Here is a 22,597-nt window from a genome sequence, read left to right on the forward strand (position 1 = left end):
AGGGAGCACCCGCTGCTCTCTCCCCCCCACCAGGGAGCACCCGCAGCTCTCTCCCCCCCACCAGGGAGCACCCGCTGCTCTCTCCCCCCCACCAGGGAGCACCCGCTGCTCTCTCCCCCCCACCAGGGAGCACCCGCTGCTCTCTCCCCCCCACCAGGGAGCACCCGCAGCTCTCTCCCCCCACCAGGGAGCACCCGCTGCTCTCTCCCCCCCACCAGGGAGCACCCGCTGCTCTCTCCCCCCCCACCAGGGAGCACCCGCTGCTCTCTCCCCCCCACCAGGGAGCACCCGCTTCTCTCTCCCCCCCACCAGGGAGCACCCGCTGCTCTCTCCCCCCCACCAGGAGCACCCGCTGCTCTCTCCCCCCCCCACCAGGGAGCACCCGCTGCTCTCTCCCCCCCCCACCAGTGAGCACCCGCTGCTTTCTCCCCCCCCACCAGTGAGCACCCGCTGCTCTCTCCCCCCCCACCAGGGAGCACCCGCTGCTCTCTCCCCCCCCCCCACCAGAGAGCACCCGCTGCTCTCTCCCCCCCCCCCCACCAGAGAGCACCCGCTGCTCTCTCCCCCCCCCCCACCAGAGAGCACCCGCTGCTCTCTCCCCCCCCCCACCAGGGAGCACCCGCTGCTCTCTCCCCCCCCCACCAGGGAGCACCCGCTGCTCTCTCCCCCCCCCACCAGGGAGCACCCGCTGCTCTCTCCCCCCCCCACCAGGGAGCACCCGCTGCTCTCTCCCCCCCCACCAGGGAGCACCCGCTGCTCTCTCCCCCCCACCAGGGAGCACCCGCTGCTCTCTCCCCCCCCACCAGGGAGCACCCGCTGCTCTCTCCCCCCCCACCAGGGAGCACCCGCTGCTCTCTCCCCCCCCACCAGGGAGCACCCGCTGCTCTCTCCCCCCCCACCAGGGAGTACCCGCTGCTCTCTCCCCCCACCAGGGAGCACCCGCTGCTCTCTCCCCCCCACCAGGGAGCACCCGCTGCTCTCTCCCCCCCACCAGGGAGCACCCGCTGCTCTCTCCCCCCCCCACCAGGAGCACCCGCGCTCTCTCCCCCCCCACCAGGGAGCACCCGCGGCTCTCTCCCCCCCACCAGGAGCACCCGCTGCTCTCTCCCCCCCACCAGGGAGCACCCGCTGCTCTCTCCCCCCCACCAAGGAGCACCCGCTGCTCCCCCCACCACCACCAGGGAGCACACGCTGCTCTCCCCCCTTCCCACCAGGAGCACACGCTGCTCTCCCCCCTTCCCACCAGGGAGCACACGCTGCTCTCCCCCCTTCCCACCAGGGAGCACCCGCTGCTCTCCCCCCTTCCCACCAGGGAGCACCCGCTGCTCTCCCCCCTTCCACCAGGAGCACCCGCTGCTCTCCCCCCTTCCCACCAGGGAGCACCCGCTGCTCTCCCCCCTTCCCACCAGGGAGCACCCGCTGCTCTCCCCCCTTCCCACCAGGGAGCACACGCTGCTCTCCCCCCTTCCCACCAGGGAGCACACGCTGCTCTCCCCCCTTCCCACCAGGGAGCACACGCTGCTCTCCCCCCCTTCCCACCAGGGAGCACACGCTGCTCTCCCCCCTTCCCACCAGGGAGCACACGCTGCTCTCTCCCCTTCCCACCAGGGAGCACACGCTGCTCTCCCCCCTTCCCACCAGGGAGCACCCGCTGCTCTCCCCCCTTCCCACCAGGGAGCACACGCTGCTCTCCCCCCTTCCCACCAGGGAGCACACGCTGCTCTCCCCCCTTCCCACCAGGAGCACACGCTGCTCTCCCCCCCTTCCCACCAGGGAGCACACGCTGCTCTCCCCCCTTCCCACCAGGGAGCACACGCTGCTCTCTCCCCTTCCCACCAGGGAGCACACGCTGCTCTCCCCCCTTCCACCAGGGAGCACACGCTGCTCTCCCCCCTTCCCACCAGGGAGCACACGCTGCTCTCCCCCCCTCCCCAACACACTGCTCCCCCCCACAACACACATCCTTCATGGTGACGCCACTTTTAACCATTTCCATGTCCCACAGCCCTGGTGTGTTATATCGCAGCTCAGGGAACAACACAAGCAGGCAGCGCCAGACACACACACACACTTTATTTCTGATGCAATCGCTCTACAATTTCCCCACCGCAGGGACAAGCATGGGGGACGGTAACCTAACCACCACACACCCCACTCACACTGTGCAGGAAGGGGTTACAGTCTGCATAAAAGGGGGTGGGGAGTATGTTAGGGAAGCAGAGACAGCAGCTGGAAAATGCTTAGTCAGCAGTCTGTGTGAGGACAAACTGCAGGGAACACATTATACCGCCCCCCCACGGGTACAGCCTGCCCATCACAGGGGCACACACATTATACCGCCCTCCCACGGGCACAGCCTGCCCATCACAGGGGCACACAGCCTGCCCATCACAGGAGCACACACATTGTACCGCCCTCCACGGGCACAGCCTGCCCATCACAGGGTCACACACATTGTACCGCCCTCCCATGGGCACAGCCTGCCCATCACAGGGGCACACACATTATACCGCCCTCCCACGGGCACAGCCTGCCCATCACAGGGGCACACACATTGTACCGCCCTCCCACGGGCACAGCCTGCCCATCACAGGGGCACACAGCCTGCCCATCACAGGAGCACACACATTGTACCGCCCTCCCACGGGCACAGCCTGCCCATCACAGGGTCACACACATTGTACCCGCCCTCCCATGGGCACAGCCTGCCCATCACAGGGGCACACACATTATACCGCCCTCCCACGGGCACAGCCTGCCATCACAGGGGCACACACATTGTACCGCCCTCCCACGGGCACAGCCTGCCCATCACAGGGGCACACACATTGTACCGCCCTCCCACGGGCACAGCCTGCCCATCACAGGGGCACACACATTGTACCGCCCTCCCACGGGCACAGCCTGCCCATCACAGAAACACACACATTGTACCGCCCTCCCATCACAGGGGCACACATTGTACCGCCCTCCCACGGGCACAGCCTGCCCATCACAGGGGCACACAGCCTGCCCATCACAGGGGCACACACATTGTACCGCCCTCCCACGGGCACAGCCTGCCCATCACAGGGGCACACACATTGTACCGCCCTCCCATGGGCACAGCCTGCCCATCACAGGGGCACACACGTTGTACCGCCCTCCACAGGCACAGCCTGCCATCACAGGGGCACACACATTGTACCGCCCTCCCACGGGTACAGCCTGCCCATCACAGGGCACACAGCCTGACCCGGCCCATCAGAGGGACGCACAGCCTGGCCAGACCCCGAGACGGCCCATCAGAGGGACGCACAGCCTGGCCCCGAGACGGCCCATCAGAGAGGCACACAGCCTGACCCCGAGACGGCCCATCAGAGGGGCACACAGCCTGACCCCGAGACGGCCCATCAGAGGGGCACACAGCCTGACCCCGAAACGGCCCATCACAGGGGCACACAGCCTGACCCCGAGACTGCCCATCAGAGGGGCGCACAGCCTGACCCCGAGACTGCCCATCACAGGGGCAGACAGCCTGACCCCGAGACCGCCCATCACAGGGGCACACAGCCTGACTCCGAGACCGCCCATCACAGGGGCGCACAGCCTGACTCCGAGACCGCCCATCACAGGGGCGCACAGCCTGACCCCGAGACGGCCCATCATAGGGGCACACAGCCTGACCCGAAACGGCCCATCACAGGGGCACACAGCCTGACCCCGAAACGGCCCATCACAGGGGCACACAGCCTGACCCCGAGACTGCCCATCACAGGGGCACACAGCTTGACCCCGAGACTGCCCATCAGAGAGGCGCACAGCCTGAGACTGCCCATCACAGGGGCACACAGCTTGAGACTGCCCATCACAGGGGCACACAGCTTGAGACTGCCCATCACAGGGGCACACAGCCTGAGACTGCCCATCACAGGGGCACACAGCCTGAGACTGCCCATCACAGGGGCACACAGCCTGAGACTGCCCATCACAGGGGCACACAGCCTGAGACTGCCCATCACAGGGGCACACAGCCTGAGACTGCCCATCACAGGGGCACACAGCCTGAGACTGCCCATCACAGGGGCACACAGCCTGAGACTGCCCATCACAGGGGCACACAGCCTGACCCGAGACTGCCCATCACAGGGGCACACAGCCTGACCCGAGACTGCCCATCACAGGGGCACACAGCCTGAGACTGCCCATCACAGGGGCACACAGCCTATGAGACGTGTTCACGTGTACGCTCTAACCTTGGAGCACACGGCTTTTAAGTTAAATTTTAAAAAAAATACAGTCTCTGGGCTCGTCTTGAGCACCTTAAAATGACAGTTTTTGCGCACCTTAAAATGAGTTTTTGCGCACCTTAAAATGACAGTTTTTGCGCACCTTAAAATGAGTTTTTGCGCACCTTAAAATGACAGTTTTTGCGCACCTTAAAATGAGTTTTTGCGCACCTTAAAATGACAGTTTTTGCGCACAGCGACTCCCTCTGCTTTCTGAATGATCATTTTCTGTATATCCTGTTTTTATTACGTTTCATTTCAACCTATGCACGTGTTAAAAAAAATAAAAATGTAAGAGCCCAGAATGATAGTGGAGCGGGGGGCGGGGACTTTGGGGCGTCTTATAGCGGCAGAAACCTTCCACCCACCGGAGAAAAATGTTATAAAAACACAGAAACTAAAGGTTGTCGGATGAAGCCCCCAATAGAGACCCCCTCAGCTGCTGCAAAGTCAATGGAGGAAAATCAGTCATTAGGCAGAAAAAGTAATATGAATCAAATTTATTACAATATACTAAGCTTCAAGGCACATAACAGTGGTCTGTTATACTACAGCAATGTACTTTAACCTCTCCCCAAATGTACAGACAGCAATATCGCTCCGGTGCTCAAAGCAAAAACAACCAGAAGGAAGAAAACGGGGGGGGGGGGGGGGGGCAGATTAATGAAACCTTTTTTTTTTTTTTTACTGGCTGGAAGGACAAGATCCGGCCCTGGAGGGGTTAACCAGGGGTGGGCACTTCCCAGTCCTCAAGGGCCGGCAACCGGTCAGGTTTTCAGGATATCCCTGCTTCAGCACAGGTGGCTCAACCGAAGGCTGAGCTACTGATTGAGCAGTCTGTGCTGAAGCACGGATATCCGTAAACCATGATCTGTTGATTGTCCCTTCTCTTCCCCCCCCCATGACTGGAGTTGGCCAATCAACGACTGAGCCACGGATCAACCCACTTGTGCTGAAGCAGGGATATCCTTAAAACCTGACCTGTTGGCGGCCATTCAGGACTGGGAGTTGCCCACCCCCGGGTTAAACCGATGGGAGTTGCCCACCCCCGGGTTAAACCGATGTATTGTTTACAAGACTGTCCCCCTCCACGGAGAATGACCCCCTTATACCGCCGCCCAGAAGCTTCCTGCAGCAAACAAGGCGACACAAACATATGGGGGGGGGGGGGGGGAACAAATCTATTCTGTAATGGAGGAACACCAACTTGTCACACAACAAGGGAGCGCTAACGGCAGACACTGGCGCTAACGGCAGACACCGGCGCTGCGGCAAAGAAAAACTGATTTTTCCCCCACTTTTTTTTGCTGTTTTTTTTCCTCCTTTTTATAGAGATTTTCATTTAATATCGTTTTACCGCCCCTCCCAACCCCAGAGAGAAGTGCATACATTTACAAAATATGTCACACGGGCAGTATCGCCAAGTACCAGAAACCTTTACCTAGCAGACACACTGCCACGGAAGCTGTAAAAAACAAAAAACAAAAAAAAAACAAACAAAAAATGATATAAGGACAGAGTATCCGGCATTAAAACCAAACAAGAAACGCGTCACGTGAACTTTACATACCTGGGGTTCAAAATATAGAAACATATCACAAAAAAGAAATGTCTGTACATAAGACTAACTTTGTGTGAGTGTCATTATACAGCCCAGAGTCACACAATGCCACATCTTCGGGAGACTGTACCCCATAGTTTTTGTACATTATTTCGGGGTCCCCTGCAGTTTCTGTCCGTGAAGCTCTCCCACTCCCAGAAGGTCACATTTTACAAAGCGTTCTGTTTCACTTTGTCTCCAATTCAGAGCTGTGCCCACCCCAACCCTCTGAACCTGCAGACCCCTCTCACACACATTGGGGGATGTTGTTTGCGCCCGTCGCCCCTGCAGATCTGTACAGATTCACTCAGCTCGGGGAGGGGGGCTGTGGATTATGGGGGATCAGGGGGGGGGTCCCTCACCAAGACGTGATTGTCCCTGTACATACTCACACTGCAGCGTCAGTAGGGTCCAGGTTCTGTTCCCACCCCCCCCAGGGACTGCCCGTGGGGTGCAGTATACAGATGGAGGAACTGTACATATACATGAATGGGGCAGTGTACCCCTTGCACTGGAGGTGTCTGCACCCAGTTACCCCTACGGGTCCCTCTCCTTTTTCACCTTGACGTCCCCTGCAAGGATGGTAGCAATTTCCCCCTGCATGAAGGCCCAGGGCACGTTGGAGCCCACCAGGGGGCACTTCTCTCCACTGGGGCAGTATACCTCGCCCGTGGCTCCCTGGGCCTTAATGCTCTCCCGGGAGCAGGGGAAGCAGAACTTGTGGCTGGGCACAGACGGGCACTGGACAAAGTGGGTGTCCTCCAAACGCTCGTGACAGATGGTGCAGCACAGGGGGGCCGCTGTTGGCCATGGGCGAGTCAGGAATGTTCTGGGGGTGCACTTGGTCCATGCCTGGGTGAGGGGCACCTCCTGGAGGAGCCACTTGCAGGCTGAGCTCCGCTGACCCTGCTCCGTTGCGGGAGTTCAGGCGTCTCTGGCCAGTCACTGAGGCGGGTGACACTGGGCTGCTGCTGTTCCTGCGTGCGGACGAGGTGGTGGAGTGTACTGGCGGACCCCCTCCTGCCTGCCCATCCTTTGGGGAGTGGGCAGTGCCCCGTGTGGTCCGTCACAGACATCAGCGCTGCCATGGGAGAGGGGCCATTCTGTGGAGCGCTCTCAGGCGGGGTGGTGCGCTGCGGATGCCCAGGCCCAGCGGTGGGGGGAGGGGGGCGGCGGAGCAGGACCCCCATAGACAGTAGATGAAGAGGATGAAGGAGCACCCCCCTGCGGCCGCCAGGCTCAGTTGCTTTAGCCCATCAGGCTGTCGCGTCATCCACATCTGTCCCTCAACAGAGTCCGGCTCCGGGGAGGCCTTGCGCTTCCTCACACCCCCCCTGGCCTGACCGCTGCCCCCAGACGAAGAGGAAGAAGCGGCCGCAGCTGCTGCGCATGGCCCGTGGCAGGTTGACCAGAGCGCTGGGCAACATGGGGCAACCAGGGTCCAGATAGGCCTGGGGCAGCATGTCGGCCCCCACCAACTCCTTGAAAAAGCGCACAGACTCAGGCAGCAGGTCCCCCAGGAGGCGCCAGTCTCCCGAGCCATGCTTGCGCTCATACTCCAGGTATTTGAAGCCAGACGACAGGCCACGGCCAAAGTCCTTCATGCAGTCCTGGTACATCTGCTTGGCCACGCCGGAAGCAGAGCTGAACACGTGAGCGAGCCACTGGGGTACTCCACAAAAAGCTTAGTTCATAGTCCAGCAGCCCTGGCTTTGAAGCAGCATCAAAAGCAAAGACGCGTCCCAGCAGCGCGTGGTCCTTTTTGAAGCGCACATCGAAGGGGGGTGCAGGTGGACAGGGTGAGCAGCGCATCACGCACAACCTTTGGCTTCCCTGCCCACTCCTCTGCCCGGCTGCGCAGGCTCTCGGTCAGCTCGGAGAGAGCCTCGCTGTTCCGCTGCTTCTCCTTCAGCTCCCGCTCCTGGTCGGTGCTGGACACAGAGCCGGGCGCTTAGGGTCACCGGAGGAGGTTGCGGGAGGAGGCGGTACGCTCAGGCCAGAACTGGACCCCGCTGGACCCCTTCCCAGGACGTGTTGTGCCCCTGATGAGGAGGCTGTTGGGGGCCGTTAAGCAAGGTTTGGGGGAGCAAGTTGGGGGGGACGCTCATTTGGCCGGGTCCAAGCTGTGGGAGTAGTCCGTGGCCAGCCCGGCCCCCGAGAGTTAGGGCTCTGCCGGTTCAGCTCAGGGGGGCCATCCTCCCCCGGTTTGGGGAATCCATTAGGCCATTGGGGAGCCGGGCAGCGGCGGCAGCCAGCGTGTACTCAAAGCGCCCGCGGGCGTCATTGGCCAGTCCATAACGCTCCAGACCGGAGGGGCGGCTGCTGCCTTCGAGGCTCCATCCAGGTGATTGAGCTGTGCAGTGTCCTTGGCGGTCAGTGCGGCCTGTACAGCGGGGTGCTGTTTGGCAGCTCCTCCGGAAGCGGGCCCCTGTGGCCCCGGGGAACGCCCGTCCTGGAAGCCGTGGCTGCGTTTAAGCTGACGTGCGGTGTCGATGACGAACTCTATGCGGTCAGCTCCCTCGTAGTTGACGCAGCCACGGCACACTGGCTCAGTAAAGTCCCATATCATGGCCCACGGCATGCGTGGCAGGTCACACAGGTAGCACGACTGCCGGCGTGACGAGGACACCTGCGCGGCGACATGCTTCAGAGCACGCCCCGCTCAGCGCCGGGGGAGGGGTCACTGCGTGACGATCATGCACAAGAGGGGAGTCCTGGGTCCAATACTGTGGAGTGCAAGTATCAGGGTGTCCGGATACACAGTGCCAGGACTGATTTTAAGAGGGGTGGGGGGTGTGGACAGTGTCGGGGGGATGGTGGTCAGTGTCGGTCGGGTGGTCAGTGTCGGGTGGTCAGTGTCGGGTGGTCAGTGTCGGGGGGGGGGGAGGTGGTGGTCAGTGTCGGGGGGGGAGGTGGTGGTCAGTGCCGGGTGGATGGCGGTCAGTGCCAGGGGGGGAGGTGGCGGTCAGTGCCAGGGGGGGAGGTGGTGGTCAGTGCCAGGGGGGGGAGGTGGTGGTCAGTGCCAGGGGGGGGAGGTGGTGGTCAGTGCCAGGGGGGGGAGGTGGTGGTCAGTGCCAGGGGGGAGGTGGTGGTCAGTGCCAGGGGGGGAGGTGGTGGTCAGTGCCAGGGGGGGGAGGTGGTGGTCAGTGCCAGGGGGGGGAGGTGGTGGTCAGTGCCAGGGGGGGGAGGTGGTGGTCAGTGCCAGGGGGGGAGGTGGTGGTCAGTGCCAGGGGGGAGGGTGGTGGTCAGTGCCAGGGGGGGAGGTGGTGGTCAGTGCCAGGGGGGGAGGTGGTGGTCAGTGCCAGGGGGAGGTGGTGGTCAGTGCCAGGGGGGGGAGATGGTGGTCAGTGCCAGGGGGGGGGAGATGGTGGTCAGTGCCAGGGGGGGAGATGGTGGTCAGTGCCAGGGGGGGGGAGATGGTGGTCAGTGCCAGGGGGGAGGTGGTGGTCAGTGCCAGGGGGGGGGGAGGTGGTAGTCAGTGTAAGAAGGTGGGGTGATGGTCAGCGTCGGGGGGGATGGTGGTCAGCGTCGGGGGGGGGGGGTCAGCGTCGGGGGGGGGAGGTGGTGGTCAGTGTCGGGGGGGGGGAGGTGGTCAGTGTCGGGGGGGGGGAGGTGGTGGTCAGTGTCGGGGGGGGGGAGGTGGTCAGTGTCGGGGGGAAAGTGGTGATCAGTGTCGGGGTATGGAGGTGGTGGTCAGTGTCGGTGAGGGGGAGAGAGGTGGGAAAGGGGTCAGTGCACGGGATCTTCCTTCTCAGGTCCGTGGGGAGAAGGATGCTCTGGTGTCCGGTAATTTCGGCAGGTCGGACCCGCTATGTGCTCCGGCGCCGTGTCTCGGCAGTCTGGTCCCCGGTGCCGTGTCTCGGTGCTCCGGTGCTGTGTCCCGGTCCCGTGTCTCGGTAGTCCGGTCCCGGTGCTCCGTGCTCTGCCTCTCCTGCGCTTCTCTGCAAGCCGCAGCCCGCCCGGAGCGCGCACACACACACACACACGGGGCCGCGCACTCTCCTCCCGGCGGGGCCGCGCACACACGGGGCTGCGCGCATAGCCGGGATTCACGTGCGTGCACGCGCCTCCTCAGTGCCGCCGTGATGACGCAGGAGCCCCCTCCCCCCTTCTGTCTCTCCAGCCGAGGAATGCCACCTGGCCGTGACGTCTCCAGCACGCTCCGCCCCCCTCCCCCTCACAAACATGTTTGTCGCGTCTGTGAATGTGCTGCGCATGCGCAGTGCGAAGTCCCGGACCCGTGCTGTCCGCGTGCGGCTGGTAGCCATGTGTCGTTGTGTGCGGCTATAATAGGCATGTAATTAGCATGTAATCACTGTGTGAGCGTGCTTTACAGGGGAGAATATACACGCACACGCGTTGCATATATATCTATATATCAATTCCTGGTGTCGGCTCCATGTGACCTTGGACAAGTCACTATCTCCCTGTGCCTCAGGCACCAAAAACATATTGTAAGCTCCACAGGACTGTGCCTGCAAAATGTCTCTGTAAGTGCTACGTAAAAGTAGCAGCTCTATACAAGAACATGCTATTATTAACTCCATCCCACATCCTCAGTGCAGCCGACCATTATCTGTCTCCCTCTCCCCCCTCTCCGTCTCTCCCCCCTCTCCATCTCTCCCCCCCTTTTCCCCTCCCCCCCGTCTCTCTCCCCCCCTTTTCCCCTCCCCCCTCCCCGTCTCAGTCTCCCCCCCCCCCCTCTCCGTCTCTCCCCCCCCTCATCCGTCTCTCCCCCCTCCCCTCTCCGTCTTTCCCTCCCCCCTCCCTCTCCGTCTTTCCCTCCCCCCTCCCTCTCCGTCTCTCTCCCTACCCCCTCCTTCGCTGTCTCTCCCTCTCCGTCTCTCTCTCCCCCCTCCCTCTCCGTCCCCACCTCCCTCTCCGTCTTCTCCCTCCCCTCTCCGTCTCTCGCTCCCCTCTCCGTCTCTCCCTCCCCTCTCCGTCTCTCCCTCCCTCTCCGTCTCTCCCTCCCCCTCACCGTCTCTCCCTCCCCCCTCATCGTCTCTCCCCCCCCTCTCCGTGTCCCCCCCCTCTACGTCTCTCTCCCCCCCTCTACGTCTCTGCTCCCCCCCTCTCCGTTTCTCCCCCCCCCTCTCTCTGTCTCCCCCCCCCTTCTCCCCGTCTCTTAATGCAAAAGAGCACGCAGGTTTATTATAGAATCAGGCAGCGCTTCAGTCCTAGTGTTGGTATCTCGGGAAAGGTTTAACATTAGGACCGAAACGTCGATTCTATAATGAACTTGCTTGCTAAGTGCATTGGAGTGCTGTCTTAACGAAATCTATCTATATATATACATATATACACAGTCAGGCCATGTTTACTTAACAGGCTTCTGATATAAAACACCTTACAGACCACTGGCTGGAGTTGTGTTATATCAGAAGTCCCTTTATATACACACACGAATTAGACTCGAGTGCAGAATGTGCTGGGCCCCTGTGACGAGGTTTTGTAAGTGGAAAGTTGCTGTGTCCTCAGGAGTCTCTTCCTGCTATGACGTTGTGGTGACTCATTTCTTACTAATGCCCTATCTCTTTAATAGCCAGAGGGTTTGGCTGTGAGAGTGAGGAGGAGGCTGGCACTACTGCTGTGTGTCAGTCACTGCTGCGGTGTGTGTGTGTGTGTGTGGGGAGACTGGCACTGCCCGCTGTGTATGAGGGGAGAGGCTGCACTGCCTGTGCATGTGTCAGTCACTGCTTCCTGTGTGTGAGCGTCAGGCTGGCACTGACGCAGTGTGTGTGAAGGGAGGCTAGCACTGCCACTGTGTGAGGGGGAAGTGGGACTGCCGCTGTGTGTGAGGGGGAGGCAGGCACTGCTGGTGGTGCGTGAAGGGGGAGGCCGGCACTGCTGTGTGTGCGTGAAGGGGAGGCTGGCAGTGTGGGTGAGGGGGAAGTTTGGCAGTGCATGTGAGGTTGGTAGTGTATGTGAGGTGAGGCTAGCAATGTATGTGAGGGGAGGCTGGCAGCGTATGTGAGGTTGGCAGTGTATGTGAGGGTTGGTAGTGTATGCGAGGGGGAGGCTGGCAGTGTATGTGAGGGGAGGCTGGCAGTGTATGTGAGGGGGAGGCTGGCAGTGTATGTAAGGGGAGGCTGGCAGTGTATGTGAGGGGGAGGCTGCAGTGTATGCGAGGGGAGGCTGGCAGTGTATGTGAGGATAAGGTTGGCAGTGTATGTGAGGGGGAGGCTGGCAGCGTATGTGAGGATGAGGTTTGGCAGTGTATGTGAGGGGAGGCAGGCAGTGTATGTGAGGATGAGGTTGGCAGTGTATTTGAGGGGAGGCTGGCAGTGTATGTGAGGATCAGGTTGGCAGTGTATGTGAGGGGGATGCTGGCAGTGTATGTGAGGTTAGCAGTGTATGTGAGTGGAGGCTGGCAGTGTATGTGAGGATAAGGTTGGCAGTGTATGTGAGGGGAGGCTGGCAGTGTATCTGAGGGGAGGCTGCAGTGTATCTGAGGGGAGGCTGGCAGTGTATGTGAGGGGAGGCTGGCAGTGTATGTGAGGGAGGCTGGCAGTGTATGTGATGGGAGGCTGGCAGTGTATGTGAGGGGGATGCTGGCAGTGTATGTGAGGGGGTGCTGGCTGGCAGTGTATGTGAGGGGGGTGCTGGCAGTGTATGTGAGGGGGAGGATGGCAGTGTATGTGATGGGAGGCTGGCAGTGTATGTGAGGGGGGATGCTGGCAGTGTATGTGAGGGGGGTGCTGTCTGGCAGTGTATGTGAGGGGGGTGCTGGCAGTGTATGTGAGGGGGAGGCTGGCAGTGTATGTGAGGGGGAGGCTGGCAGTGTATGTGAGGGGAGGCTGGCAGTGTATGTGAGGGGGGTGCTGGCAGTGTATGTGAGGGGAGGCTGGCAGTGTATGTGAGGGGAGGTTGGCAGTGTATGTGAGGGGGAGGCTGGCAGTGTATGTGTTGGGGGAAGGCTGGCAGTGTATGTGAGGGGGATGCTGGCACTGGCAGTATGGGTGAGGGGAGGCTGGCAGCGCATGTGATGGTGATATTTTGCAGTGTGGGTGAGGTGAGGCTGGCACTGGCAGTGTGGGTGAGGGGGATGCTGGCAGTGTATGTGAGGATAAGGCTGGCAGTGTATGTGAGGATGAGGTTGGCAGTGTATCCGAGGGGGATGCTGGCAGTGTATGTGAGGGGGGGGCTGGCAGTGTATGTGAGGGAGGTGCTGGCAGTGTATGTGAGGGGGGTGCTGGCAGTGTATGTGAGGGGGGGGCTGGCAGTGTATGTGAGGGGATGCTGGCAGTGTATGTGAGGGGAGGCTGGCACGTGTATGTGAGGGGGGTGCTGGCAGTGTATGTGAGGGGAGGCTGGCAGTGTATGTGAGGGGAGGTTGGCAGTGTATGTGAGGGGGGGTGCTGGCAGTGTATGTGAGGGGAGGCTGGCAGTGTATGTGAGGGGGGTGCTGGCAGTGTATGTGAGGGGAGGCTGGCAGTGTATGTGAGGGGAGGTTGGCAGTGTATGTGAGGGGAGGCTGGCAGTGTATGTGTTGGGGGAAGGCTGGCAGTGTATGTGAGGTGATGCTGGCACTGGCAGTATGGGTGAGGGGAGGCTGGCAGCGTATGTGATGGTGATATTTGCAGTGTGGGTGAGGTGAGGCTGGCACTGGCAGTGTGGGTGAGGGGGATGCTGGCAGTGTATGTGAGGATGAGGCTGGCAGTGTATGTGAGGATGAGGTTGGCAGTGTATGTGAGGGGGATGCTGGCAGTGTATCCGAGGGGGATGCTGGCAGTGTATGTGAGGGGGGGCTGGCAGTGTATGTGAGGGAGGTGCTGGCAGTGTATGTGAGGGGGGTGCTGGCAGTGTATGTGAGGGGGCTGGCAGTGTATGTGAGGGGAGGCTGGCAGTGTATGTGAGGGGAGGCTGGCAGTGTATGTGAGGGAGGTGCTGGCAGTGTATGTGAGGGGGAGGCTGGCAGTGTATGTGAGGGGGAGGCTGGCAGTGAATGTGAGGGGGAGGCTGGCAGTGTATGTGAGGGGAGGCTGGCAGTGTATTTGAGGATGAGGTTGGCAGTGTATGTGAGGGGGATGCTGGCAGTGTATGTGAGGGGGGTGCTGGAAGAGTATGTGAGGGGATGCTGGCAGTGTATGTGAGGGGTGGCTGGCAGTGTATGTGAGGGGAGGCTGGCAGTGTATGTGAGGGGGGTGCTGGCAGAGTATGTGAGGGGGGTGCTGGCAGTGTATGTGAGGGGGATGCTGGCAGTGTATGTGAGGGGTGGCTGGCAGTGTATGTGAGGGGAGGCTGGCAGTGTATGTGAGGGGAGGCTGGCAGAGTATGTGAGGGGGGTGCTGGCAGTGTATGTGAGGGGAGGCTGGCAGTGTATGTGACGGGAGGCTGGCAGTGTATGTGAGGGGAGGCTGGCAGAGTATGTGAGGGGGGTGCTGGCAGTGTATGTGAGGGGAGGCTGGCAGTGTATGTGAGGGGAATGCTGGCAGTGTATGTGAGGGGGGTGCTGGCAGAGTATGTGAGGGGGGTGCTGGCAGTGTATGTGAGGGGGGTGCTGGCAGAGTATGTTAGGGGGGTGCTGGCAGTGTATGTGAGGGGAATGCTGGCAGTGTATGTGAGGGCGGTGCTGGCAGTGTATGTGAGGATGAGGCTGGCAGTGTATGTGAGGATGAGGTTGGCAATGTATGTGAGGGGGATGCTGGCAGTGTATGTGAGGATGAGGTTGGCAGTGTATGTGAGGATAAGGTTGGCAGTGTATGTGAGGGGAGGCTGGCAGTGTATGTGAGGGGAGGCTGGCAGTGTATGTGAGGGGGATGCTGGCAGTGTATCCATGGGGGATGCTGGCAGTGTATGTGAGGGGAGTCTGGCAGTGTATGTGAGGGGGAGGCTGGCAGTGTATGTGAGGATGAGGTTGGCAGTGTATGTGAGGGGAGGCTGGCAGTGTATGTGAGGATGAGGCTGGCAGTGTATGTGAGAGGAGGCTGGCAGTGTATGTGAGGGGAGGCTGGCAGTGTATGTGAGGAGGCTGGCAGTGTATGTGAGGATGAGGCTGGCAGTGTATGTGAGGGGATGCTGGCAGTGTATGTGAGGGGAGGCTGGCAGTGTATGTGAGGGGGAGGCTGGCAGTGTATGTGAGGATGAGGTTGGCAGTGTATGTGAGGGGGAGGCTGGCAGTGTATGTGAGGGGGAGGCTGGCAGTGTATGTGAGGGGAGGCTGGCAGTGTATGTGAGGGGGATGCTGGCAGTGTATGTGAGGGGAGGCTGGCAGTGTATGTGAGGGGAGGCTGGCAGTGTATGTGAGGGGAGGTTGGCAGTGTATGTGAGGGGAGGCTGGCAGTGTATGTGTTGGGGGAAGGCTGGCAGTGTATGTGAGGGGATGCTGGCACTGGCAGTATGGGTGAGGGGAGGCTGGCAGCGTATGTGATGGTGATATTTGCAGTGTATGTGAGGTGAGGCTGGCACTGGCAGTGTGGGTGAGGGGAAGCTGGCAGTGTGGGTGAGGCGAGGCTGGCAGTGTGGGTGAGGGGAGGCTGGCAATGGCAGTGTGGGTGAGAATAGGCTGGCACTGGAAGTGTGAGTGATGGGAGACTGGCACTGGCAGCATGGGTGAGGGGAAGCTGACACTGGCAGTGTGGGTGAGGGGAGGCTGGCACTGGCAGCGTGGGTGAGGGGAGGCTGACACTGGCAGTGTGGGTGAGGAGAGGCTGGCAGTGTGGGTGAGGAGAGGCTGGCACTGGCAGTGTGTGTGAGGGGAGGCTGGCAGTGTGGGTGAGGAGGCTGGCAGTGTGGGTGAGAAGAGGCTGGCTTTGGCAGTGTGGGTGAGGAGAGGCTGGCACTGGCAGTGTGTGTGAGGGGAGGCTGGCAGTGTGGGTGAGGAGGCTGGCAGTGTGGGTGAGGGGAGGCTGGCTCTGGCAGTGTGGGTGAGGAGAGGCTGGCACTGGCAGTGTGGGTGAGGGGAGGCTGGCACAGTTCTGCATGCCTGCACGCCTTGTCACTGGGCCACGCTGTATAATCAGCATAGTAAACAATACCAAGAACTTGAAGACTGAGAAAATATCTGCCCTCAGTAGGCAGCCCAGCGGCTGTGTATAATATATAAAAGTATATATATAGCCAATAAAGAATATCACTTGTGAGCACATTCACATGTCTTAGAGAGACAGGTCTGCAACCCTGCCTTTCACCATTATCACCCAGCATACAGTGCTTCCAATGCAGCAAGGGATTCTGGGAAATGACATGCAAATGAGCACACAATGTGTCACCTTTTGCCTGAAATCCATTTTTACATGGGTCCCTTATAAGCAAATGCTCTGCTGTTCATAGCTTTTAAGCACAGCATGGGATTAGATGCAAAGCCAGTCAAACCACTCACAGACAGCTGTTTGACCTTGTGGGTCTCATCAGTGTGAGGTTGGTTATACCGGCTGTGCAATTTTTGTAGCTTTACCATACACGTTAAGTTATGGTGGGTGAAAAAGGCGACAAAAAACCCTCCACCGTTCGCATGTAGCTAATAAAGAATATATCTTGTGAGCACATTCGGTGCACATGTGAATGTGCTCACAGGTGTGATATTCTTTATTGGTATATATATATATATATATATATATATATATATATATATATATATATATATGTATATGTATGTGTGTATATATATTATATACATATATACTGGTACACTTGGCATTGCAATGCCTGTGGCCCTTGTCCTGCACTTGCTGCGTGTCCGTGTGTGGCCCCTGACAGAGGAAGCCCTGATGCCCAATGACCCTGTGTCCAGCTGAGAGGTCAGTGGTGCGTGTGTCCCTGCTAAGGGGTCACCCCCTCTCTGGAGTGTCCGAGAGCTGGAATCCCTCGTGTTCCTACAGGACGGTGACATGGGGACATCGCTGGGACAGCTCTTACAGTGTCTCCTGCACCCTCTGGCACACACACACACACACACACACACACACTGTCTGTCTCTATCACTCTGTATTGTGCAGTGCTCTGTTGTTTTAAATTGTGCTGTGTTACATTGTGCTGTGCTGTGTTACATTGTACTCTGTCACACTATGAAGTGTTGTCACATTTTCCTGTGTCACACTGCGGTGTTGTTACATTGTGCAGTGTTGTGTTAGATTGTGTTGTGTCACATTGTGCTGTGTTGTGTCACATTGTGCTATGTCTCACTGTGCTGTGTTGTATTACATTGTGCTGTGACATTGTATTGTGTCACATTGTGCTGTCACATTGTGCTGTGTTGTGTCACATTGTGCTGTATTACATTGTGTTGTTGCATTGTGCTGTCACAGTGTGCTTTGTTATCTTACATTGTGCTGTGCCGTGTCACATTGTGCTATGTCACACTGTGCTGTGTTGTGTCGCATGGTGTTGTTACATTGTGCTGTGTCACAGTGTGCTGTTTGTGTTATGTTACATTGTGCTCTGTTGTGTTACATTGTGTTGTGTCACAGTGTGCTCTGTTGTGCTACATTGTGCTTTGTCAAAGTGTGCTGTGTTGTGTCACATTGTGCTGTGTCAAGTTTGCTGTGTTTTATCACATTGTGCTGTGTCAAGTGTGCTGTGTTGTGTCACTTTGTGCTGTGTCAAGTGTGCTGTATTTTGTCACATTGTGCTGTGTCAAGTGTGCTGTGTTGTGTCACTTCGTGCTGTGTCAAGTGTGCTGTGTTTTGTCACATTGTGCAGTGTTGTGTTACATTGTGCTTTGTTGTGTCACATTGTGCTGTGTTTTGTTACATTGTGCTGTGTTACATTGTGCTGTGTTTTGTTACATTGTGCCGTGTTGTGTTACATTGTGTTGTGTTACATTGTGCTGTGTTGTGTTACATTGTGCTGTGTTACATTGTGCTGTGTTACATTGTGCTGTGTTACATTGTGCTGTGTTGTGTTACATTGTGCTGTGTTGTGCACCTTCCTGGCGCGGGCAGGCGTCCAGAAGAGGATTCTGGGATTTGGCTCCCCCCCACGGATGCCTTTCTCTGTTGTCATGGAGACAGGGAGCTGAATGCAGCGTCTGACTCTGTCACCCGGGAAAAACACAGACACTTAACCCCTTCCCAACCTACACGTTAACAACACGCCAACCTCCGTCTAACCACACGCTAACCTACAACTAGCAACACGCTAAACTACAACTAACAACACACTAACATCATGCTAACCTCCAGCTAACCACACGCTAACCTCCAGCTGACCTCCAACTAGCAACATGCTAAACTACAACTAACAACACGCTAACCTACAACTAACAACACGCTAACCTACAACTAACACGCTAACCTACAACTAACAACACGCTAACCTACAACTAACAACACGCTAACCTACAACTAGCAACACGCCAACCTCCGTCTAACCACACGCTAACCTACAACTAGCAACACGCTAAACTACAACTAACAACACACTAACATCATACTAACCTCCAGCTAACCACACGCTAACCTCCAGCTGACCTCCAACTAGCAACATGCTAAACTACAACTAACAACACGCTAACCTACAACTAACAACACGCTAATCTACAACTAACAACACGCTAACCTACAACTAACAACACGCTAACAAGAAACGTATGCACCTACCAACATGCTAGCCCAGATAATCACACGCCAACCTCTTACACAGGAATAACTAGAGAGAATCAGACAGAAAACGTGTGCAAAGATCCCTCATCTGCTGCCACAGGGGACCTGCACCGCTCTGTATATACAGTATTGAGATTTCCCTCTTTATACTGTATATATAGAGATATTTCCATCTTTACACTGTATATAGAGATATTTCTCTCTGTATATTGTATATAGAATTATTTTGCTCTGCGTATACAGAGATATCTTGCTCTGTGTATATAGATATATCTTGTTCTGTGTACAGGCATACCCCGCATTAACGTACACAATGGGACCGGAGCATGTATGTAAAGCGAAAATGTACTTAAAATGAAGCACGACCTTTTTCCCCTTATCGATGCATGTTCTGTACTGCAATCATCATATATGTGCATAACTGATGTAAATAACGCATGTGTAACAGGCTCTATAGTCTCCCCGCTTGCGCACAGCTTCGGTACAGGTAGGGAGTCGGTATTGCTGTTCAGGACGTGCTGACAGGCGCATGCGTGAGCTGCGCTTTGCCTATTGGGCGATATGTACTTACTCGCGAGTGTACTTAAAGTGAGTGTCCTTAAACCGGGGTATGCCTGTATATAGATATATCTTGCTCTGCGTATATAGATATATCTTTCTCTGTGTATATAGATATATTTTGCTCTGTGTATATAGATAGATCTTGCTCTGTGTATATAGATATATTTTGCTCTGCGTATATAGAGATATTTTGCTCTGTATATATAGAGATATGTTGCTCTGTGTATATTGATATATTTTGCTCTGTGTATATAAATATATTTCCCCCTGTATATAGAGATATTTTGCAATGTATATGTAGAGATATTTGGTTCTGCGTATATAGATATATCTTGCTCTGTGTATATAGATATATTTAGCTCTGCATATATAGATATATCTTGCTCTGTGTATATAGATATATCTTGCTCTGTGTATATAGATATATTTTGCTCTGTGTATATAGATATATCTTGCTCTGTGTATATAGATATATTTTGCTCTGCGTATATAGAGATATTTCCTTCTGTGTATATATATATATATATATATATATATATATATATATATATCTTGCTCTGTGTATATAGAGATATTTCCTTCTGTGTATATATATATATATATATATATATATATATATATAAATATTGCTCTGTGTATATAGAGATATTTCCTTCTGTGTATATATATATATATATATATATATATATATATATATATATATATATATACTGCTCTGTGTATATAGAGATATTTCCTTCTGTGTATATATATATATATATATATATATATATATATATTGCTCTGTGTATATAGATATATTTTGCTCGGTGTATATAGAGATATTTCCCTCTGTGTACATAGCTATATTTAGCTCTGTGTATATAAATGTATTGTGCTCTGTATATAGAGACATTTTGCTTTATATATAAGCTTATAGGGGACCAGGTTAAAATGCATGAGAAGTAAAGAGTGACACGGTGTGCTCATTTGCATATCATTACCCAGAATCCCTGGCTGCAGCAGTGGAAGCACGGTTTGCTAAGCGATAATGGGGAAAGGCAGGGCTGCAGACCTGTGTGAGACACGCATATGCACCACGTGTGTTTTTTTTATTTACTCTGCTTTGTATATAGATATATTTCTATCTGTATATAAAGACATTTTGCTTTGAGCAGAAAGGGATAGAAGGAGGAGGGGGAGGGAGGATGGATAAAAGGAGAGGGAGGAGGGAGAAGAGATATAGAATGAGGGAGGCGGGGTGGGAGAATGGATAGGAGAGGAGGAGAGAGGAAGGGAGAAGAGATAGGGGGAGAGGGGATAGAAGGAGAGAGAATGGGGAAGGGGGAGGAAGAAGGGGAGTGGGGGAGGGAGGAGAGAGGAGGGGGAGGGGGAGGGAGGAGACAGGAGGGGGAGGGGGAGGGAGGAGGGAGGAGGGGGAGGGAGGAGGGGGAGGGGGAGGGAGGAGGGAGGAGGGGGAGGGGGAGGGAGGAGGGGGAGGGGGAGGGAGGAGGGGGAGGGGGAGGGAGGAGAGAGGAGGGGGAGGGAGGAGAGAGGAGGGGGAGGGAGAAGAGATAGTAGGGAGAGGGTTTAGAAGGAGAGAGAGTGGGGAAGGAATAGAATGAGGGAGGCTGGGTGGGAGAATGGATAGGAGAGGGGGAGAGGGAAAGGGAGAAGAGATAGCAGGGAGAGGGTTTAGATGGAGAGAGAGTGGGGAAGGGAGAAGGGAGGAGGGGGAGGGGGAGGGAGAAGGGGGGAGGGGGAGGGAGAAGGGAGGAGGGGGAGGGGGAGGGAGGAGAGAGGAGGGGGAAGGGGAGGGAGGAGAGAGGAGGGGGAGAGAGGAGGGGGAGGGAGAAGGGATAGAATGAGAGAGAAGAGTAAGGAGAATGGATAGGAGAAGGGAGAGAGAAGAGATATGAGGGAGAGAGGTTAGAAGGAGAGGGAGTGGGGAAGGGATAGAAGAGAGGGAGGGAGAAGGGATAGAATGAGGGAGACGGGGAGAGAGAATGGATAGGAGAGGGGCAGGGAGAAGAGATAGGGGAGAGGGGTTAGAAGGAGAGAGAATGGGGAAGGGAGAGGAAGAAGGAGAGTGGGGGAGGGAGGAGAGAGGAGAGAGGAGGGGGAGGGAGAAGGGATAGAATGTGGGAGAATGGATAGGAGAGGGGGAGAGGGAGAGAGGGGGAGGCAGAAGAGATAGGGTTAGAAGGAGAGAGTGGGGGAGGGAGGAGAGAGGGCGGTAGGGGGGAGGGAGAAGGGATAGGAGAGATGTCAGCCCCTTTTTTGAGTGCCCCCATAATGCACCACACAGCGTAGCAAACCTTGCTCATATTGTGATATATAACTGTCCCATGTACACAGCTCTGCTTTATTCCGGTCACTAGCATGTTCAGACCAGGGGACTGTATGTAAGGCTGCGGTCCCAGGGCTTCTAGGACACGGTGACCCCAGCTGAACCCCACGGGCTCGCGGGACACAGCGACCTCTCCTGGCCGTGCTTAGAATGCACAGGGAATTACCTGTGTGATCTCTCTGCCCTACAGGGAATGTAAGCTCTGCGGCCCAGACCTGCTGCCATTTAATGAGCTTCCGGCCCGTGCTGATTCTCTTACTATCACGGTACAATAAAGATATACACACCACACACACATACATACTATACACACATACATACCACACACACACACACACACATACTATCACATACACACCACACACACACACACACACACACACATACTATACACACACTATATATATTATATTATATATATCTCATACATACCACACACACACATACAATCACATACACACCACACACACACATACTATACACACACTATATATATATATATATATATATATATATATATATATATATATATATTATTATATATATATATATCTCATACATACCACACACACACACATACATACAATCATATCATACATACATGCCACACACACACACACACACACACACACACACATATATATATATGCAAATATAACTGTATGCTCATCTGCATGTCTTAGGCAGGTCTGCAACCCCGCCTTTCCTCATTATCACCCAGCATACAGCATTTCTACTGCAGCAAGGGATTCTGGGAAATGACATGCAAATGAGCACACAGTGTCACTTTTTGCCTCAATAACCATTTTTAACACGGTTCCCTATAGGCTTAAGCTTGCTGCATGGTCACAGCTTTGAGCACAGCCAGGGTTAAGGTGCATACCCAGAAAATCACCCACAGACAGCTGTTTCAACCTTGGTGGGTCTCATCAGTGTGGGGTTGATTTTACTGGGAATATATATTTATATATAAAGCAGAAAATAGCCGTGTTAGTCCAGTTGCGATAGTGCAGAATAAATGAGTTCTTCAGTATTAGGTGATACCTTTTTTATTGGACTAACAATTTATGTCATAGGACAAGCTTTCGAGAGTTATCCTCTCTTCTTCAGGTCAGGCAATACTGATATACAAAGGGTTCAATGGCTAAAACAGTGTGGAGGAAAAAAAAAAAAACCAACAGATATTTACTGTAGATAAGGTAGGGTGTTAAGTGTTTGAAGCCAGGGGACAGTGTCAAAGAAAGGTGGGGAGGGGGAGGGATACTAGGGGGGAGAGAAAGTGTGGATAAGAATAGAG

General features: G+C 55.9%; 1 protein-coding gene across 1 annotated transcript; it reads right to left on the minus strand.

Annotated features, from left to right (window-relative positions):
* Positions 1 to 5,305: 5,305 nt before the first annotated feature.
* Positions 5,306 to 18,294, minus strand: IRF2BPL (interferon regulatory factor 2 binding protein like). Its single transcript, XM_075615402.1, is given in 15 exon segments — positions 5,306 to 6,663; positions 6,665 to 6,928; positions 6,930 to 7,037; positions 7,039 to 7,092; positions 7,094 to 7,255; positions 7,257 to 7,522; positions 7,525 to 7,557; positions 7,560 to 7,650; positions 7,652 to 7,818; positions 7,821 to 7,934; positions 7,937 to 8,021; positions 8,023 to 8,090; positions 8,093 to 8,180; positions 8,183 to 8,529; positions 18,246 to 18,294. Coding segments are annotated over 15 exon segments (2,154 nt in total). The 3' UTR covers positions 5,306 to 6,405.
* Between the last annotated feature and the right edge of the window lie 4,303 nt (positions 18,295 to 22,597).

Source organism: Ascaphus truei, chromosome 9, assembly GCF_040206685.1.
Source record: "Ascaphus truei isolate aAscTru1 chromosome 9, aAscTru1.hap1, whole genome shotgun sequence".
NCBI classification, from domain to species: domain Eukaryota; kingdom Metazoa; phylum Chordata; class Amphibia; order Anura; family Ascaphidae; genus Ascaphus; species Ascaphus truei.